This window comes from Mus caroli, unplaced genomic scaffold (assembly GCF_978045245.1).
Source record: "Mus caroli unplaced genomic scaffold, Mus_caroli_1 scaffold_13, whole genome shotgun sequence".
Taxonomy (NCBI): domain Eukaryota; kingdom Metazoa; phylum Chordata; class Mammalia; order Rodentia; family Muridae; genus Mus; species Mus caroli.
In genome coordinates, this window is record NW_028227268.1 from 17,173,954 (window position 1) to 17,193,187 (window position 19,234).

The 19,234-nt window shown below is 41.8% G+C and overlaps 1 protein-coding gene and 1 pseudogene across 1 annotated transcript in view; one reads left to right on the forward strand and one right to left on the reverse strand.

Annotated features, from left to right (window-relative positions):
* The window catches only part of Efcab3 (EF-hand calcium binding domain 3), a 418,970-nt gene that overhangs the window by 158,137 nt on the left and 241,599 nt on the right, over positions 1-19,234 (reverse strand). The window contains exons 109-114 of the mRNA XM_085829216.1: positions 12,377-12,430; positions 10,919-11,023; positions 10,136-10,189; positions 9,462-9,566; positions 5,440-5,493; positions 4,354-4,458 (exon numbers count right to left, since the gene is read on the reverse strand). Coding sequence (XP_085685342.1) covers positions 4,354-4,458; positions 5,440-5,493; positions 9,462-9,566; positions 10,136-10,189; positions 10,919-11,023; positions 12,377-12,430 — 477 coding nt within the window. The remainder of the gene's footprint in view (positions 1-4,353; positions 4,459-5,439; positions 5,494-9,461; positions 9,567-10,135; positions 10,190-10,918; positions 11,024-12,376; positions 12,431-19,234) is intronic.
* LOC110306077 (proteolipid protein 2 pseudogene) lies at positions 5,742-6,431 on the forward strand (annotated as a pseudogene).

Here is a 19,234-nt window from a genome sequence, read left to right on the forward strand (position 1 = left end):
CTCAGCATGAGAACAGCTTGGAGACTGATTGAGACATGGAAATGTCTTCATCCAGGACTTCAGCCACAAATAGCAGATCAGCCTTGTTGGCTACAAAATTCTCAGGACTCATCAGGCCATCCTTTCATATGGCATAAGTAAAAAATTTTATTACAGCCTTGTTATACATCAAAACTAACTTATAAAGAAAGATAGATGTCTTGCACCTGCTCATATAAAGAGCAGAGAACCATCTGTAACTGCTCTGTGCACACTGCACTTTCCATACACTTATTATTGTAGAAATGTATATTGCTTATGAGAGTTTATATGTTTACAGAAGAAAAGGACCAGACACCAATGGAAGTAATATAGTTTGACAAGATGTATCTTTAAGGATGCTGAAAAAGGATGCTGAGATGCTGAGATATTTTTTTTTTTTTTTTTTTGTGGCATCCTGCTTGATTCAACCTCAGGCGGCCCTTATTGGCTGATTCATGAAAAAGCTGCTGACCCCAATTGGTCCAGCCTTTAATACTGGAAAGTCAGGCCTTCCAATAAGCCTGTACTTTTACAGCACACAGAGACTGGACAGTAATCATTACAGCTAGCTTTCTTAAGACTGGCCTATATTCCAATTTTCTTGTCACCCCCAAAACAGCAGGAAGAAATTTCAAGAGAATGATGCCCCATTTCCTAAAAGTTGGGTTGATTGGGTTTTGGTCACCTATTGAGTTTATCATCATTAAAAAGGGGATTGGCTGAAAGTTGTTAAATGGTCACAGTCAAGGAGGAAACAAGGCAGAGGAGGTTAAATTCGGAGATTGCTCTCTTTTGTTTTCTTCTATTCTTCTTTCTTCCTTATGTAGTGGGATAAGGGATAAAAGGGAAAAAGGGGAGAGAAAAGATGAAAAGAAAAAAACCGTGAAACAGGAATGACAAGGAAGGGTGGATTACTGAATCTACTTCTAGACCAAAGACCATTAACACATCAAAAATTTTACATTTGGTATGGACTTTGTATATTGATACAGATTAATGTTATATTTTGTTAAAACATACTGTTTATGTTTCAACTCTTGTTTAAGGAATGTACCTATTTGATTATTTAAAATGAGATGTTAAGTTCTAGTTTTTTTGAAACCTTTTATTACAAACTGTTTAGGATCATTAAGTAATACACGTTAGTAGTCAGTTAATCACACTCATGGCCATGTTAGATACTAGTTTAGTTAATTACAGAAATATGTTTCCTAGGCTAAACAGATAGTAAATAGCTAGACAAACAACGTTTGCCTATTCAGATATACTATAGATAAATAGACTGTCTTAAAAAACCTCAGAGATCCACATAACATGACATTTAAGATGTTTTGTTAATAAACAGATTTTTTGACATTGAAGTATGTCAGATCCTGGTTGTAGCACCTTTCTAGTTCAAAATAGATGATGAGCATTGAAGAGCCTCCGTGTAGAGTTTGTTTCAAATGTGGCAAGCTGCCACTGGGTAAGAAATTGTCCTTGCTTCAACTGCTGACGGTATGCTGTCCAAACTGGACAAGAATTGAGATGCAGGGAAGTAGACTGTTAAGCTTTGCGAGGACAAGGTAGGCAAGCCCTTCAAAATTCCTGTTTCTCAAAAAAGTCTATTAAATATTCTGGGCCAGAAGGCTGAAGATAGATGCTCCAGTGTTATTGAGCAATTTGGGGGGACTGCTCAGGCAGCCGACTACTCTGTCACTTTTATAGTTTTGGAAGTTGCTAGCTCTGCACTTCCTGCTTACTCAGGTAATATTTATCCTTCTCAAGTTACTGATGGGGTTAAAGACCAGATAGTTGTAGTCTCACAATAAAAGCTTAAGTTTGGGATTTAAGAACATGTTTTGGGGTATAAGAAGATGTTTTCAGATTGATAATACAAGTTATGATAGAAACTGATTTAGGTGCAAAACTTCTGAACTCAGCCAGATAGAATAGATAATAGAGTACTTTCTTCTAAGTTGCCATTTATAAATGGACTAGATACTGTGAATGCAACTCTTACATGATGGTTTTCATAATTGTTCTTATTATATACAGTTCATTATTATAAGAGAAAGATTTTTATTGGACCAAAAAGGGGAGATGTTGGTGTTGGTCTTGTGCAGTACATATTTAGATGCTGGACTCTCTGCCTCAAAATTGGGTTGCAGTTTGGACATAGGCATTGTATTGACCAATATGCTATAAAGAATGCTCCCCAATAATCTTTGATTGATGACTAAAAGACTGGAGTCTATTACTTGGCAAAGAGGATAGGAAGGCCGTACTTATAATTGAGTGGGTTGTCTCAGGAATGACCATGAGGGAGAGTGGAGAGAGAAGAAGAAAAGAGAAGAGAAGAAAGAAGCTGTTATGAGGCAGGAGGGACTGTGAGCATGTGGTCAAGAGAAGCTAGCCCCGAGGACACACATGGGACAGAGAAGACTCGATTGGCAAGTAACAGGGCATTTATCTGGTCACTGATGACCTAGTCAGGTTAGAATGGTTCAGAACCTACCTGACCACTACCGTGCCTTTAGCTTGTTAATCACATCTGATGTCTCACTGTTGTTTACTCAGGAGCTAAATGGGATAGAGTGGGGCAGAACCCACCCCCTAAAATTACTACAATACTTATACTCAGTGCAGTCACTTTGGAAGATAATCTGGCTTTCTTTAAAAAAAAATTATTATTTTCTCTCTCTCTCTCTCTCTCTCTCTCTCTCTCTCTCTCTCTCTCTCTCTCTCTCTCTCTCTTTGTATGTGTGTGTGTGTATGCAGATAAGAAGGAATCAGATCCCCTGGAGAAGAGTTACACATGGTTTGGATCACATTATAGGGATAATCGCTTGTGGACTATGTGGAAACATCATCTGTCAATAAAAAGCTGATGTCCCTATTAGCAAAAGGCAGGAACTACAAGGTGGGAGTTCTAGTAGGGAGATTGCAACTATGGGAAATAGTCAGAGGTGGGGAATTTGTCACCCAAACTCGTATGAAACTGAGGAGAGGTAACCATCATGTGGCAGACATAGAATAGTTTAAATGGGTTAAATAAGTTAGGAGCAAGTCAGGGAACAAGCCTAGCAAAAGGCCACAAGTATAGCTAATAAATAATAAGCCCCTGAGTCATTATTTGGGAACTGGGGTGTGGGTGGAAAATGCCATGGTTACATACATGATGTGGATGCTGAGAACTGAACTCTAGTTTTTTTCAAAGAGAAGTTTTAACTACTAAGTCATTTCTTCAGCCCCTGGACTGGCTTTCTTTAACCATTAAATAAAAAGTTACTATATGGCCCAGAAATTTTGCTTCTATAAATATACTAGAAAAGTTAAAACATATATCAACATAAAAACTTGTATGTGAATACTTGCAGGACTAGCCATACTTGCCCAAAGTTGGAAATAATTAAATACTCATTTACCAATGAACATACAATAAATAAAATATGATATTTCTATTATTTCAGATCATTCAGTAATGAAGTATTGGTACATAATAAGACACATGCAATCCCATTTATAGGAACTGCTTGCAGTAGGCAGATTGATGAAGCTGGGTTAGTGGCTGTCCTAGTGGTGTAGAAGAATTAGGGATGAGGAATGACTGGCACTGAGTGTGGTGTTTCTATGTGCGGATAACAGAAATACTCTCAAAATAACAATTGTGATCAGTACAGATCTGTAACCATAGAGAACACCATCAGATCATACACTAGTTATTATATATGTGTGGGTGTTCTGTCTACTCAAATGTCTCTTCACCATCTGCATGCCTGGTGTCTGAAGAGGTCAGAAGAGGGCGTTAAGTCCTTTAAAACAGAAGTTACAGAGAGTCGTGATCTACCATGTATGTGCTGGGAACTAAGCCCAGGTCCTCTGGAAGAGCAGGCTGTCTAATCACTGTGCTAGCTCTCTAGCTCCATCACACCGTCCTCTGGATTAATTATTTAGCATATGAGTTATTCTCAATAGAGTTTAACAATATTCTACCAGGACTTTTCACCTTTAACAATGAAATCAACGATCTTTCTCAATATGCTAAATATGTCTAATAAGTCTATTATGTCAACAGGTAAATGTACCTTTGTTTTTGTTTTTTTTTTTTTAAATTCTGATGTTATTTTTAGTTTCTTCCATTTTTTTTTTTTAACCATGTGAGCTCCTTAGTGGTATGGACCCAGGAACAGAAAACCTGTGTCAAGGGCTGCCTAGTTTCTTAAACACTGACACTGATAGTTTTCATGTATATTTCTAGTCTTTAAAATCATTCTTTAATTCTTTGCAACAATTAAAAGTGAAATTCTGATGAACAAAATTCAACCTCACGAGAAGCTTCCACGGACTTACCACTGAAGGGCAACGTCTTCATCAGTTCCTCCAGCTCCTTGTCTGTGAGCTCGATACCAAGGTTCTCCAGGACACTCGGGACATCACTGGCCTCAATCTTCTCCCCTGTCAAAGGAGACTGGCTAAGGACCACAGTTCAGACTGTGCTCATCATGGCTAACAAAAAGAGTTTCCTTATCATTAAAAGTATCCCCATTTTCAGGTCAAAGATGAAAGTGAAAAGAAATCATTTAAAAACTATTGTGACCATAAACTAGTTAGGTGAAATTTATATTCATGATACAAATAAGCTACTTTTACAGTGAGTAAAATCTGATAAAGTTAATTTGTTACATTTATTTTTTAGTGAGTGAGTGTGTGTGTGTGTGTGTGTGTGAGCGTGTGCACATGTGTGTATGGTATCTTCCATGGTGCAGGCGTGGAGGACAAAGGATAACTTGAAGGAGTTGATTTTCTCTTTCCACCATGTTGACCTGAGGACCTGAAGGCTTCATCCTGCCCAGCAGCATGTACCTTTACCTACTGAGCCACCTCACAGGCCTAATTTAATTCATAAAAAGATACTTACATAATATTTTCTTCAAAAATAATTTCTAGACTTATTTATTTGCTTCTTTACTTTTGAGACAGAGTCCCTGTGTGTTTAATACCAGCCTCAAAGTTGTATAGCTGAGACTGGCTTGGAACTCAGTCCTGCCTCAGTCTCTAGAATGCTGGATTAGAGATATGAGATACTATGCTTAGGGAAAAACAACATTTTGATTTTTAAAAGAGAATTACAATGGATATGACGAGAGCACTGACTTGACTATCTGAAGTCTTGACTCGGGGTCAGTGCCCCTTTCTCTACTGTGTTTTCAAAGTGCCACTGAAGCAAATTATAACATCATGAGCAACAACAGATTATAGAATCCCATTCCAAAACTATGGAAAATTTTAAAACATGTAGCTGTAGAGTCCAATACTGTCAACAAGTTATAAAAATACCAGAATTTATAAGTCAGGCATCAGGTATTGAGAAATATTACTGAATATGAAGCATTATTGAGGATAGCCCAACCCTAATTTTATAACCTTCCCACTCACCTGTATAATCTTTCAGCTTTTGCATCAGTGTTTGTAGCGAAATTTTCTCATCAACTATAGGAGAAGATTAAAAGACATTAGGACGTAACAGAGACTGTGGGACTCTGCATTACCATTGTTTGGGCACCATACCCATTTCCCACATACTTCTAGGTTAACACTTTGTCATAACTCCCTTAACAAGATTCAAAATGTTCCAAGTGACATCAGCAAGGTGATCGACTTGAGAGGCTTATAGTACTGTTTCCTGAGTCTTCTTCAAAAAGGACCTAAACTGAGCGACCTCGAACCTGTGAGCCAGAAAGCAGAGCTTCTGCGTCCCAGGGACTCCAGCACACCACCATGGCGGATTCTGAGCGTCTCTCAGCCCCCGGCTGCTGGTTAGCCTGCACCAGCTTCTCGCACACCAAAAAGGGAATTCTCCTGTTTGCTGAGATTATACTGTGCCTGGTGATTTTGATTTGCTTCAGTGCATCTACAACATCGGCCTACTCCTCCCTGTCGGTGATTGAGATGATCTTTGCTGCTGTCTTATTTGTCTTCTACATGTGTGACCTGCACTCCAAGATATCATTCATCAACTGGCCTTGGACTGACTTCTTCAGATCCCTCATAACAACCATCCTGTACCTGATCACCTCCATTGTTGTCCTTGTAGAAGGAAGAGGCAGCTCCAGAGTTGTCGCTGGGATACTGGGCTTATTTGCTACATTGCTCTTTGGCTACGATGCATACATCACCTTCCCTCTAAAGCAGCAAAGACATACAGCAGCCCCCACCGACCCCACTGATGGCCCGTGATCATCTTTCAGCTGTCTTTGCTACCTGTCAATAGCTCCTCCATCAAAAACTTTCCCCCTGTCGGGCGGTGGTGGTGCTCGCCTTTCCTCCAAGCTCTCAGGAGGCAGAGGCAGGTGGATCCCTGTGAGTTTGAGGCCAGGGCTACACAGTGAGATCCTGTCTCTAAAACAATTCCTCCTCCGGTTTCCACAACACTCCAGCCAATTCTCTGACCCCATTGAAAGTGCTTATGGTACAAGAGAGTGAACCTAGAGCCGTGTGCATACTACGCAAGTATTCTCCACTGAGCTACATCCCTGTAAAAGTGCCTTTATTGGGAGTTTTGTCTTCCAGCCTGCCAATCAACCCATCTGGGTGTGGCCACCTTTATGGGTGTGCCTAGATTCCCCTTTGCCTGCAGTACCAGCAGCTGACATCAGTTCTGTTTGAACCATATCCCCATAAGCTACAAAATGAGTGACCCACTACAAATAACCTTTTTCTCTGTGTGGGGTGAGCTGTGAAGGGCTAAATAAACAATAAAAATATTGTTAAAGTCAAAAAAAAAAAAGGACCTAAACTACATTTTTGACTGTTTACTAAAGGGGAGTCCTGGTGTAGAGCAAAGGTGTGGTAGAGATCCTGTGGGGCATGTGACCTCAGGCTGGATGTACAGGGAAAGGGAGAAAGCATTTTAAATGTCACTAGCTCCCTAGGAGTAATTTGTGTGGAGCTCGGTGGGAAAATGACAATCAGGCCTCCTGCAACCCCGTTACTACCACAGATACCAGAGTCCTCTGAGGTCTGACCTCAGAGGGTTGCTCTTTGGGGACTCATTGGTAGCGTGCATTAGTAGATTGTCTAAAAGCCTGGATCCAGCACCATCCTCTCTCTCTGCTCCTAGTTCAAGATACAATTGGTTGTTTGTTTCCACACACAAAGCCACCTTTACCATATGTCCCACGTGGTGATACAGACAAGAGGTGATGCTACGTCAATATCACACTCTGAATCTCTTAAGCCATACAGACATCTACTTCATAAAAAAACGTGTACTGGGTATTTTGTTGCTATAGTAGAAAGATAACTGCCAAAGTCTTCTATCAATAGACAGACTAACAAAATGGATAGAAAAAGAAAAAGACTCCATGATCTTTAGTATACTCAACATTCCTGAACATCTCACAATTTAATATTGCAACCAATGGGGAAATGAAAGCTTTTCCACCAAGATTTATCGTAAGATACCTACATACACTTTTATCACTTCTAGTCAAAGTAGTACTGATGTAGTCATGAGAGCAGACAAGGAAAATGAACTAGAGGTATGCACATTGGGAGGGAAGGAGAAAACAAAGAGCCAAGCACAGAAAGAAGAACACTGAAAGATTTTCCATACACATGGGGTGTAAGACAGCTGAACTTTGAGAAATAAGAAGTATGCTGGCTAACAGGGCCTGGACTACGGATGAAGTTGGGGAGACATTGGTCAAAGGATAAAAAAATTCAGCTAGATAGAAGGAATGGTCAAAAGATCTGTTGTACAACAGTTAATATAGGTGCATTGTATTTTTGAACATTTATTAAGAGCAGAGTTTACATGTATGCTTTACAAAAAATGAAGTTACACATAAGTTAATTAGCTGGATGCTACCATTCTACAATGTACACACACACTCAAAAGAACACTCCATAAACCATTCACCCAACTTCTTGTCACTTAAAATATTAAAGTCTTAAAAAATTTCAATGATGTCATAACTGGCTTATAGTGTCTCAATTTTGTCTAGATTGAGAGGGAAAATGACTGGGATGCAGTCCATCCCAAGTTTGAGATCATAGTCAAAATGTGGAAGGCTTTTTATACTATATGGTACTCATGAGGGCAAAAATCTCATAAACCAAAGGTTAACGTTTTGTTTTTTAAATAGGAATTGGATGTTCATATGCTAAAATGAAATCAGTGGCTTTGATCAATGATACAGAATAGTGCCTCCTATTTGGCATCTCTTCTTGGGTTCTTCCTTCTCCTTAGGAAAATGGTTACACACACACACACACACACACACACACACACACACACTCTCTCTGACATGGGTTCTTTGAAGTAAACTATGGTACTATTATTTGAACGTATGTCCTCTTTAAAATCCACATAGAATTTATTTGCCATTTTAATAGTATTTAAAGGTGGAATTAAAATTTTTTGGTGGCATGTGTGTGTTTGTGAGTACACAGGCTGTGATGCCCTTGGGGTGGTCAGTGGACAGCCTTGGTGTTGGTCCCCACCTACACTGCTGGAGACAGGTTCTCTAACTGGCTTTGCTGCCTGGGCCAGGCTTCCTGACCCTCGAGCTTCTGGGGACTCTCCTGTGTCTGCCTCCCATGTCACTGTAGATCACTGCAGATGTGCTGGGATGACAGACATATACTACTGTATCCCTCTTATACAGGACCCCGTGCCTGAATGGCAAGTCCTTTACCTACAGAGCTTCTCCTTAGCCTGATAATAAGGATTTTTAATAGGTTAGCCCATTAGTGTTCTATCATGTAATGATACAGCAAAAAGGCACTCTTGGATGCAGGTGTCTTAATCTAGGTCTTCACAATCTCCCAAACTCAGAAAATCAGTTTCACTTCTTTATAAATTATACAGACTATGAACAGAAGTTGAGTCTGGTTCTACTTCCCAGCCCCATGCTCCCAGAAGTAAGACTCAGACTTAAAATATATTTATATATAACTTGGTCATATAGCCAGCCTCTTCTCTGACTAGATCTAACTTAAAATATCTCTTTTATTTTAACCTTCATTCTGCCATATGGCTGGTTACCTGTGCTCAGGTACCATGTGTCTATCTCCTCATATCTTTTCAGGCAAATCTGCCTGGCTCTATCCCAGAATCCTTTCTGCCTTCCGATGTCCCTCACATTTATTACTGACAGGGGCCACATGCATACAGACCTAGAGAATTGTCTCTAGATCTGTGATATATATATATATATATATATATATATATATATATATATATATATATATATTTGAGACAGGGTTTCTCTGTATAGCCCTGGCTGTCCTGGAACTCACTTTGTAGACCAGGCTGGCCTCAAACTCAGAAACCCGCCTGCCTCTGCCTCCCGAGTGCTGGGATCAAAGGCGTGCGCCGCCACACCCGGCTCTGTGCAGGTATATTATAGTGACACAGAGGAATGGAGACGTTTGATATCTGATCAGATACTCACCTCCAACCTGCATGTTTTGTTTCAGATCTCTAAGTTCCAAATTTGAAAGTTTGACTCCCATATTGTCCAGAACTGTGCCCAGGTTGTTGATGTCGACTTTACCACCTAAAGAAGATGGCATAAAGAAGATTAAATGATACCAAAAGAAGAGTTCTTAGATTTCCTTGATACATATACCACATTGTGAATTTTGTGAGCAATGTGTCATTACTCACAAAGGGATTTTGGAATCATTACCAACACACTAAAACTATTCAAAGTCAGTTATCAAGTTAGAATGCATGCTACTTTCTTTGAGTCTTGACTTGAGAAACCTACACAGACCAAACTTTAAAATTGGCAACAGGTGTTCAGGGCATTTTGATAACGAAAGGAAAACATTCTTTAATTTGAACAATACATAGCGCTGACTGTTAATGACTGAAATCTCAATTTTACATCTATTTGCTGAAACGCTTTGCATCACTGGTAATCACTTCTATACTTTTTGCTGTGCGAATTTGAAATGTGTTATTTCCTTTCCTGTGTGGAACTTCCTCTTGCAAGACGGAACACAGGGGGCACATTTGCATTTGATCTTCAGAGATGCCAGCATCCAGCACTCATTGTCCTGTTGCCTACACAAATATGAGGCTCACAACCTTATTTGCACCCTCACCAGGCTTTGCACTCACCTTGGAGAGACTTCACAGACTCTAGTAACCTGTTCTTAAAGATCTTGTTATCGTCTACAAAAAAAGCGGACAAGTTTCAGGCAATAGAGAAATACTTGGTAATTCACTAAAATTATTTCTGTAAAGCTAAGATTTTATATTTTTCCCTAGAAAGAACTCAGTTAAAATGTAATTTGAGACAGTATTAAGTAAAGTTTAGAACATGGTGGAGATACTGGAAAATTCAGTTTAAGTACAACTTGCGTGTGTGCGTGTGTGCATATGTGCCTATATGCGTGTGTTGTGTGTGTGTGTGTGTATGTATATGTGTGTACATGTATATTTATGTGTATGCATGCATGTGTGCATGTATACATATAAGTGTGTTGTGTATATGTGTGCATGCATGTGTGTGTGTGTGAGCATGTGTGTGTGAGACCATGTGTGTGTGTTTCTTGCATCTCTTCTGATTTATGCACTTGTAGGTAATCATTATCCTTTCCCTACTTTAACTCCACAATCACCTGTAGGTATCTATGTGGTAAGGTTAGCATCAATACTCCTTCCTTTGGATGGCATAGTTCAACATGGTGGGGATGCTTATTCCCAAACTAAAAGTTAAAACCTTTATAGAAATTCAAGGGAATTTCCCCCCCGAGAGTAAGATAATATTTTAAAGTTTTAGATATAGGTTTAAATTTCTTCAATCTTAGGAAATGGGGATAATTTCAGATATACTTTTTTTATTTTAATCTTAAAAAGCCAAAACCACTTTTAAGTCATCTTAGTATTTGAAATACTTACCATCAAAAGACAAATTTTCCATTAGTTTTGAGACTTCACTGTCTGTAAGCTCTATTCCCATTTTTGATAGAACACTTTTCACCTGTTTGCTATCTACTTCTCCTCCTAGAAAATCAATATGCATCATTACATACATGAATTTAAACTTTCATCTAACGGCTCTAATTAGGGATATAATCTATGACTACATTGCACGAGAGGTACTGAACGGGAGCTGAGGTCAAACATTTCCAAAAGGGTACCTAATATTATAGCCAAATGGATTTGATCCCTAACTGCTCATAAAAGGTGGCAGATGGGGCTGGAAAGATAGCTCAGCAGTTTCTGTTTTTGCAGAAGCCCAGACTTTGGTTCATGGCACCCATGCTGAGTAACTTGCAACCACCTGTAACTCAGCTCCAGGGATATGCAATGCCTCTAACCTCCTTAGGTACCTGAACTCAGAAACACACACCCACATTCACATGTACAGACATCCATATAATTACTTTAAATAGTGGGAAGGCAACTCTAAATGCAGAGATATCCACTATGCATCTCTCTCTCTCTTCAACTCTAACACATGCAAATAGTTGTATACACTAAAGTGATATCTTCCAGATTCATTATTAGAAGTTATAAGTTATCTGAAGAATTTATCAAAGGTTTATGGCAGCTATTATCTTACTAATATAGAGATTTGGGTGCTATTAAGTAAAAAGAGAAAAATTATATAGAAATAAAAATATATCAGAAAACAAATAAAATGCTACTGATTGCCTTTAAGCATTTAACAAATGAAGTAAATGCCATAATTAGCATGACTCTTAAAGGATGATAAAATATAATCACTGCTGGGTGGTGTGTGGAAAACTCTTGGTACCACTTTAAGGATATTAGTAAGAATATATACATTAGGCTAGGACCAGGGAGTAGGCTCAGACAAGAATTTGACATCTGGCTAGGACAGGGCTCAAGATGACTACAGGTGAGGAATGTGTTCTTTGTGTGGTGATAGGCTTGTTAAGTCCCTGAATACAGTCATCATGGGACCTTTGGATTGTTCCTTGACTACTTTGCCTTTGACCTAGAACTGACCCTATTCTTTGCATGCACCTAGAATGGTATAAAAGCAGACTGGAGAAAAATGAACCCGCTTCAGCACTGGCTGGGATCGTGTTATAACGTCTACTTGTCTTCTCTTTTATTCTCCCTCCCTCCCTCGAGACCCTGTTGACTGAGCTGGCTTGGTCCGTGGTGTCACATGCCTTTAATTTCAGCACTAGGGAGGCAGAGGCAGGCTGAGCTCTGTTAGTTTGAGGCCAGCCTAGTCTACAGAATGAGTTCCAGGGCAGCCAGGGTTATACAGAGAAACCCTGCCTTTGAAAATAAACAAACAAACAAAAAAAAACCCAAAAGAAAAAAATGGAAAAATTAGTATACACACTAAGCACTTTGGAGTCACAGTTGCCCGCTCACCTGTAGTAGCTTTGATTATCTCCATCACCTTCTTCAGGTCAACCTTCCCACTAGCTACGAGAAAAGGCACCAGGAGATCAATATCATCAACATCGAAAAAGAAACTTAAGATACATTTCTGGTGCAAGGAAATCCAATAAAAATCTCTACCACCTGAATTTCCATTAACTTATTAAATTCTTGGACCTCAAGGTGTGATCTCCATTGAATGGGAAAGTCAACTAGTAACAAGGAAACTAGATCAGGACAAATATATTCTCCATGGTGGTTTGGAAGCCGTTATTGTAAGCAACTCTGCAGATACTACCATATTTGACCAGTATTCCAGTAACTTCATGTATTAATAAAGAGCTTAAGCAGGGGTCACCAACCTAGCCTTGTATGTTCTAGATTCCTTTCCACAGGAACTAATGTCTGGATCTATTGGTACAGATGGGGAGAGACACAGAAAGACAGAGGAGATTTTATATGGAAGTTTGTAGTGAGAATTTTGGCTTCTTAAAAAACCCAGTTATGTTAGGTAAATATGCTTTTATTTTAATCCCAGGTGTGGGATTAAAGTAGATATAGGGCTACTTCAGATTATCCACGGCCACTAATTATGATTGTCATGTGCTCTAGGAGGGGTATGACTTTTTGCCAGCTTATAACAGATAGCTTATGTTTGGAATTCTGGGGACTCCTTAGAGGGTATTAGTGCAAGAACCCCAAGAAGGCCTAGAGTGGCTGCTGCTGCCCCTGGTGCTGCTGGTCCCCGTGCTGCCTTTGCTACTGCTGGATTGCTGGATTGTTGGATTGCTGGTTTGCTGGCTTGCTGGCTTGCTAGCTTGCTGGCTTGCTGGATTGCTGGATTGCTGGTTGGAGATATTCTGACAATGAAGATTAGACTTGCCCCAAGGAACTTGATGCCCCTCATCAGCAGGAAGTAGTCTAAAGAGGTCTTTGGCCCATTTATCCTCTAACTTTTCTCTCCTACCTAGTGTTGGGGATCTGGAAGGGATTGGAGTGGAATAAGGTTTGAAAGGGTGGTAGATAATAGAACCCAATAAAGCAGCCCATAAAAGTACGGCTACAAAAGTTGCATGAAGAGGAAAATCAAGGAACATTATGATGTGGAACTACACCTGAAGGAGAAGAAAACAGAATCAAAGCTATAATTGTTAGTAATCAAGCACCCCCACAGCCAGCCTAGGGGCCCAGCCACAGCAGGACACATCATCACTAGCTGCTGAGAGGTGATACATTCCCACTGTCACCTCATGCAAGTTGCATGTCCTCCTGCTGTGCATTTCCTGATAACAGGCCCCATTCCTCCTCTCTCCTCCCCTTTGTTCCTCTACTCTCTCCTCTGCCCCCTTCCTGAATAAGCCTCCTGTGTGAGACCTGTTGCATGGTGTGACTTTATGGATCCCTCCATATAAATCCAACACTTGGTGCATGACTCAGATAGGAAATCCCAATGCTTGTGCACTCACTCCACGGTGGGGTGAGGCCACATGCTGTGACTCTTCCCAGCTTGCTTGCTAGACTCTTTTACCTGCTACCTGATTGTATTTAACACCAACTGATGGGTGAGTTTCCTCTTCCTGGTCAGCATAAATGCTTCCCTGGATCTGAGGGAATGATGGTTGAGCATCCTGCACCCCTCTGTTGTCCTGGGGAGTAGAGATACCTGTGGCCATGGTCTTTACGACTACGGCCAGCTCTTCTCACCTATGCTTGCCACAGACCTTTTCCCTTGGGCAAGGCTTTACTTTTCTCTAGGCCCAGTTCCCTTTTCCTCATAAATCTTGGTACTAGGTGAACCATGTCTCCTCGGGCACCTTGCCATGGTCCCTGCCCAGCCTCATGGTGACCTGGCTGGTCAGTTTGTACCAACTAGGTTTTATTCCTACCTGTGGTCTTGAGACACCTAGGGCTCAGGCCTGACTCCTTTCCTCACCCGTGGGAACTGCATCTTCCACTATACTTCCTAGCTCCTTGTTGAGCTGCCTCTTGGAGAACCTTAGACCCTTATCCCTAGCACCTAATATAAAGGCGTCTAAACTCATACATCTTAGCAGCCAGACTTGGCCATGATACCTATTAGATAATGACTCTAAATGGTCCCCTAATGGTAACTTTGATCCTATTATTATAAGGGATCTTTACAATTATTGCCAGTAGTCTGGTAAATGGAAGGTTTCCTATGTCCAGGCTTTCTCCTATCTTCACTCCAAACCTCCTCTCTGCTCTTCCTGTTCCCCCACTCAGCTCCATATTTCAATGAAATCTCAACCAGAAGAAACCCTCACTACCCTTAATCCTGTTAATGAGCTTCCTCCTTGCTGTCCCTAACTGACAGCTCTCCCAGATCCCTCTACTCTGGCTTCTTTAGCCTCCTCTCCTCCCTCTCCACCTACAGAGCACTCTCACTGCCCCACTATGGCACCTACTTTCACTGCACCAACCGTTTTTATCTCTGTCCACTCTCACTCTGCAGCAAAACCCACTTCTTCTCCCACCTAACCTAACCCAGGCTCCATTGCTCCTTTGCGGGAGGTTACCGGGGTGGATGGTGGTACATGTCCCCTCTTAGTTAAGTGAACTTTCTCAAAAATAAAAAAAAGACTGGGATCTTATACTTCTAACCCCTTCACCTTTATTAAAGAATTTTAGTATATCACTCAATCTTATAGTCTCACCTTCCATGATACAGGCACACTCACACGCACGCACGCGCATACACACACACACACACACACACACACACAGATTCTCACTGACAACCTATTTCCAGAGGAATGCAGGTGAGTTTGCAAACACATGCGGATGAAATACACCAAACCAATACAGCAAACCCGATTGGGTCTGAGGTGGTGCCTGACCAGGATCCTCAGTGGAATTATAATACCCCAGGTGGCATTTTAGTTAGAGATGAGTTTTCAGCCTGCCTCCTGGCTGGTCTCCGTAAGGCTTCCCTTAAACCAGTGAACTATGAAAAACTCAAAGAGGTCATCCAGGACAAACATGAAAACCCATCTCAAATTATAGAATGCCTTACAAAGGCCCTTTTAGAGTATATGAAGATAGACCCTGAAAATCCAGAGAGTAGACAAGTCCTGATGGTTTCTTTCTTTCCCAAGGCTGGAGCTACCCTGACATTAGGACCAAGCTAAAAGGCTTGGAGAAATGATCCCTGACTCCACAGGCAGAATTCTTAGTGCTGGACTTTAAGGTATTTCCTGGGAGAGATGAAAAATTCCACAAGCAAAAATACCAAATGCTGGCCAAAGCTGTTCAACCAGCTTCAGTGACTTTCTGGGCTCCTTTGCCTCCTAAGGCTCAAGGACCACCAGATCCTGCTTCAAGTGTGGTCAGGAGGATCACTGGGCCTGGGGCTGCCATAATCCCCACAAGCCACTGGGGCCATGTCCAAAGTGCCATCAAGAGGGATACTAGGCTGTTGATTGCCCTCATGTCCCTCGTGGCACAGGGATATCACTCCCAGACCACATTCCAACTGATCTCCTAAGCCTGGCCATGGATGACCGAAGGGGACCTAGTCCCTTGACCTGGCTACTGTCATCTCTAATAGGAAGCCCCATTTCCTTCCTTCCTGTACCACTTACTTGGTCCTGATAGAATTTGGGGGGAGGCAATTCTCCTTCCCAGTTTCCTATTGTCAGGGTAGGGAACGGCCTTATCAACCTCGACAGACACCTGGTTGTATTTTCATTCTCATCCATCCTTTTCTGTCAACCTGACCCATCCCCTTATTGAGAAGGGATCTTCTAGCTAAAGTGAGAGCCTCCATTCATTGTTCCCTCCATTCACCTGACCTCAAGCTTGCCCAGCAGCTCTTCTCCTCCGTACTCAATCCACTGGTTCTAACATATTGTTTCCTTTGCCTGCCTCTCAGGTGGACCCCCAAGTCTGGGATGCCCAAAGCCCCTCTATTGCTAAACACCATCCCCCATTGTCATCCAATAACAGGATCTTACCTGGTATATCACCCAAGTTCATTACCCTTTCTATCTTCAGAGCTTCAGTGGACTTAACCCTATCAGCTCCGACCTCCTAAGGACAAAACTCCTTTACCCTATTTCTTCCCATTTTAACACCCCTGTACTTGCAGTCAAGAAGCCCAATGGGGCCTAACCCCTGGTTCAAGACCTCTGACTTCTCAATTCTACAGTGGTTTCCCATTCCCCACCCCCACTCCCATTGTGGCTAACCTTTATATACTTCTTTTCACTAACCTCTCAGGGACCTTCCATTTCTCAGTCCTGGATCTCAGGGACATATTCTTCTTTATCCCCCTTGACACCCAGTCACAAAACCATCTTTGCTTTTACTTGAACTGACCCTGATACCCATTTATCTATCCAACTTACCTGGACTGTGCAGGGGTTCCAGGACAGCCCACAACTATTTGGATTCTGATCTACTCTCTTTGTGTCTCCCTGGATTGAAGCTTATATAGTATGTAGATGACATTCTCCTCTGTAGTTCATCCCTATAGATTAGCCAAACCAACACCCCTGTTCTTCTAAATTTCTTGTCCAGTGGGACTACAGAGTCTTATCCTCTAAGGTCCAACTGTCCACCCTCCTTGGGACTAACAATTACTCCAATCCACAAAGCCATTACCTTAAACAGAAAACACCCAATCTAGTCTATAGCAGTCCCCTCTACCAACAAGGAGATTTTATCATTCTTAGGAATAGCTGGCCTCTTATGTTCCTGGATCCCTTCATTTTCCCTCCTTGCCTGCCCTTTATATGAAGCAGCCTTAGGCTCCTCACCTATCACTAAGCCCCTCCAAAGGTTTCAACAGGCCCTCCTTCAGGCCCTAGCCTTATATCTCTCAGACATAACCCATCCCTTCTCCCACTATTTAATGGAAAAAAAAGGAATATGCCCTTGGGGTTCTAGGTCATCAGGACACTCCTTTGTACCCATAGAATACCTGTCAAAGAAATTAGACCTAACTACCCAGGGATGGGTACTCTACATATGCATTTTAGCAGCCCCTGAGCTCCTTATTCACAAATCCAAAAAAAAAAAAAATAGCATTTGGGTCACCTGCCACTTTTTTCTCTTCTCACAACCTGTCCCAGCTCTTAACATAAAAAGACTTACAACCTCTACCTCCCTCCAGGGTTCTTTTTCTCCAGGTAGCACTAATAGAAGACTACATTTACTTTCTAATCATGCCAAGCTCTCAATATCTCAAGTCTTCTTCCCTAACCAAAAACACTGTCCGCTCCCTATCTCATTCTTACTCTGAATCCTTAGAGCTACTACTTCTCCATCTCTCACACATACAGCAGAGCACATTGCCTCAGGCCATCTATACCTGGTACATAGATGACAGCTCCTTTATATGTGAAGGAGCCTGAAGAGCTGGCTATGCCATAGTGTCAGATACTGAGGTGGTTGAGGCCCAGGCCCTCCCTGCCTACACTACTAATCAACAGGCTGAACTAATAGCCCTTACTCGTGTGTTCCAATTGGCAGAGGAACAATCACTAAACATCTACACAGATGTTTAGTGATTGTATGCCTTCCATATCCATGTTCCATGCTGCCATCTGGAAAGAGCATGGGTTACTTACAACAAAAGGAGAATCAATAACCAATTCAGACCAAATTATGACCATCCTAAAACACTCCCATCTCCCCACAGATATTGGAACTCTCTACTTTGGTTCCCACCAGAACAACAATTCCACTATTCCACAGGAAATAACCAGGCTGACAAGGCAGCTAGAGCTGTGGCCCTTGGAGGCTCAGACTCATTACATCCACCACAGGACATTCTCACACTACAATCCACATATCTCCTGTTACTCTGGCACTCTTCAAATTCTGTCCTATCTATACCAGCTCTTTTGTCCTAATAGCCAAGCCTTATCTCACTTTGATAAAGCCCACCTATAGCCTATCCATGAGGACTATCATTTCTTCACTGCCCCTTGTGAAATCTGTCAGATGTCAGACCTCAACTCCAGCTATCATAGCCCCTCCCCCTTTTTCTACCCACTATGCTAGATGCCCCCTTCCTGGGACTGTCAACTTGACTTTACCTACATGTCCACAAGTCAAATGTGTCAGGTATTTCCTGGACTTGGTGGGCACCTTCTCAGGGTGGGTGGAGGCATTTCCCACCACCAACCAAAGTACTCCTCTTCTGTGAGATCATCCCTTGATTTGGAATCGCAGCCTCCCACTAGTCAGACAATGATCCTGAATTTACCTCCCACGTTTCTCAAACCCTATCCAAAGCCCTCAACATCCATTGGTATTTTCATATCCCATACCAGCCCAGTCCTCAGGAAAGATAGAGCAGACTAACAGTTCCTTAAAAAACGCCTTCATCAAACTGTCACAGGGGCTTCACCTTGACATCTCACTCTTTGAGCTCAGGTATGGACAACCAGATCTGACTCCTGGTCTTTCACCTAAACCCTCTCCCCTCCCTGATCACCACTCACTCCCTTACTCTGTCATCTCTGCTCCCTCCTATGGAAATTTGCTGACTACTGTCTACCATGGCCACACACTAACACCTGTCCACTCCCTATCAACATTGGAGATCAAATGTGTCTCTCCACTCTAGGCCATCATCCCTCACCCCTTTCTTCTAAATGTCAGGGCCCCTTCAAGTGATTCTTGTGACTCCTACAGCTGCTAAGCTTGAGGGACTCCCTCATTGGATTCACCTATCTCACCTCAAGCCTTTTTTCCTCCCACCTCAGAATAACTTCCCTTCTTACATATCCACACCAGCAGGACCCTGCTATGATTCAGAGGATGCTGTGAACAACCACCTGGTCCCCAGTACCACAAGAATGGAGCTTCACTCGGGCAGCA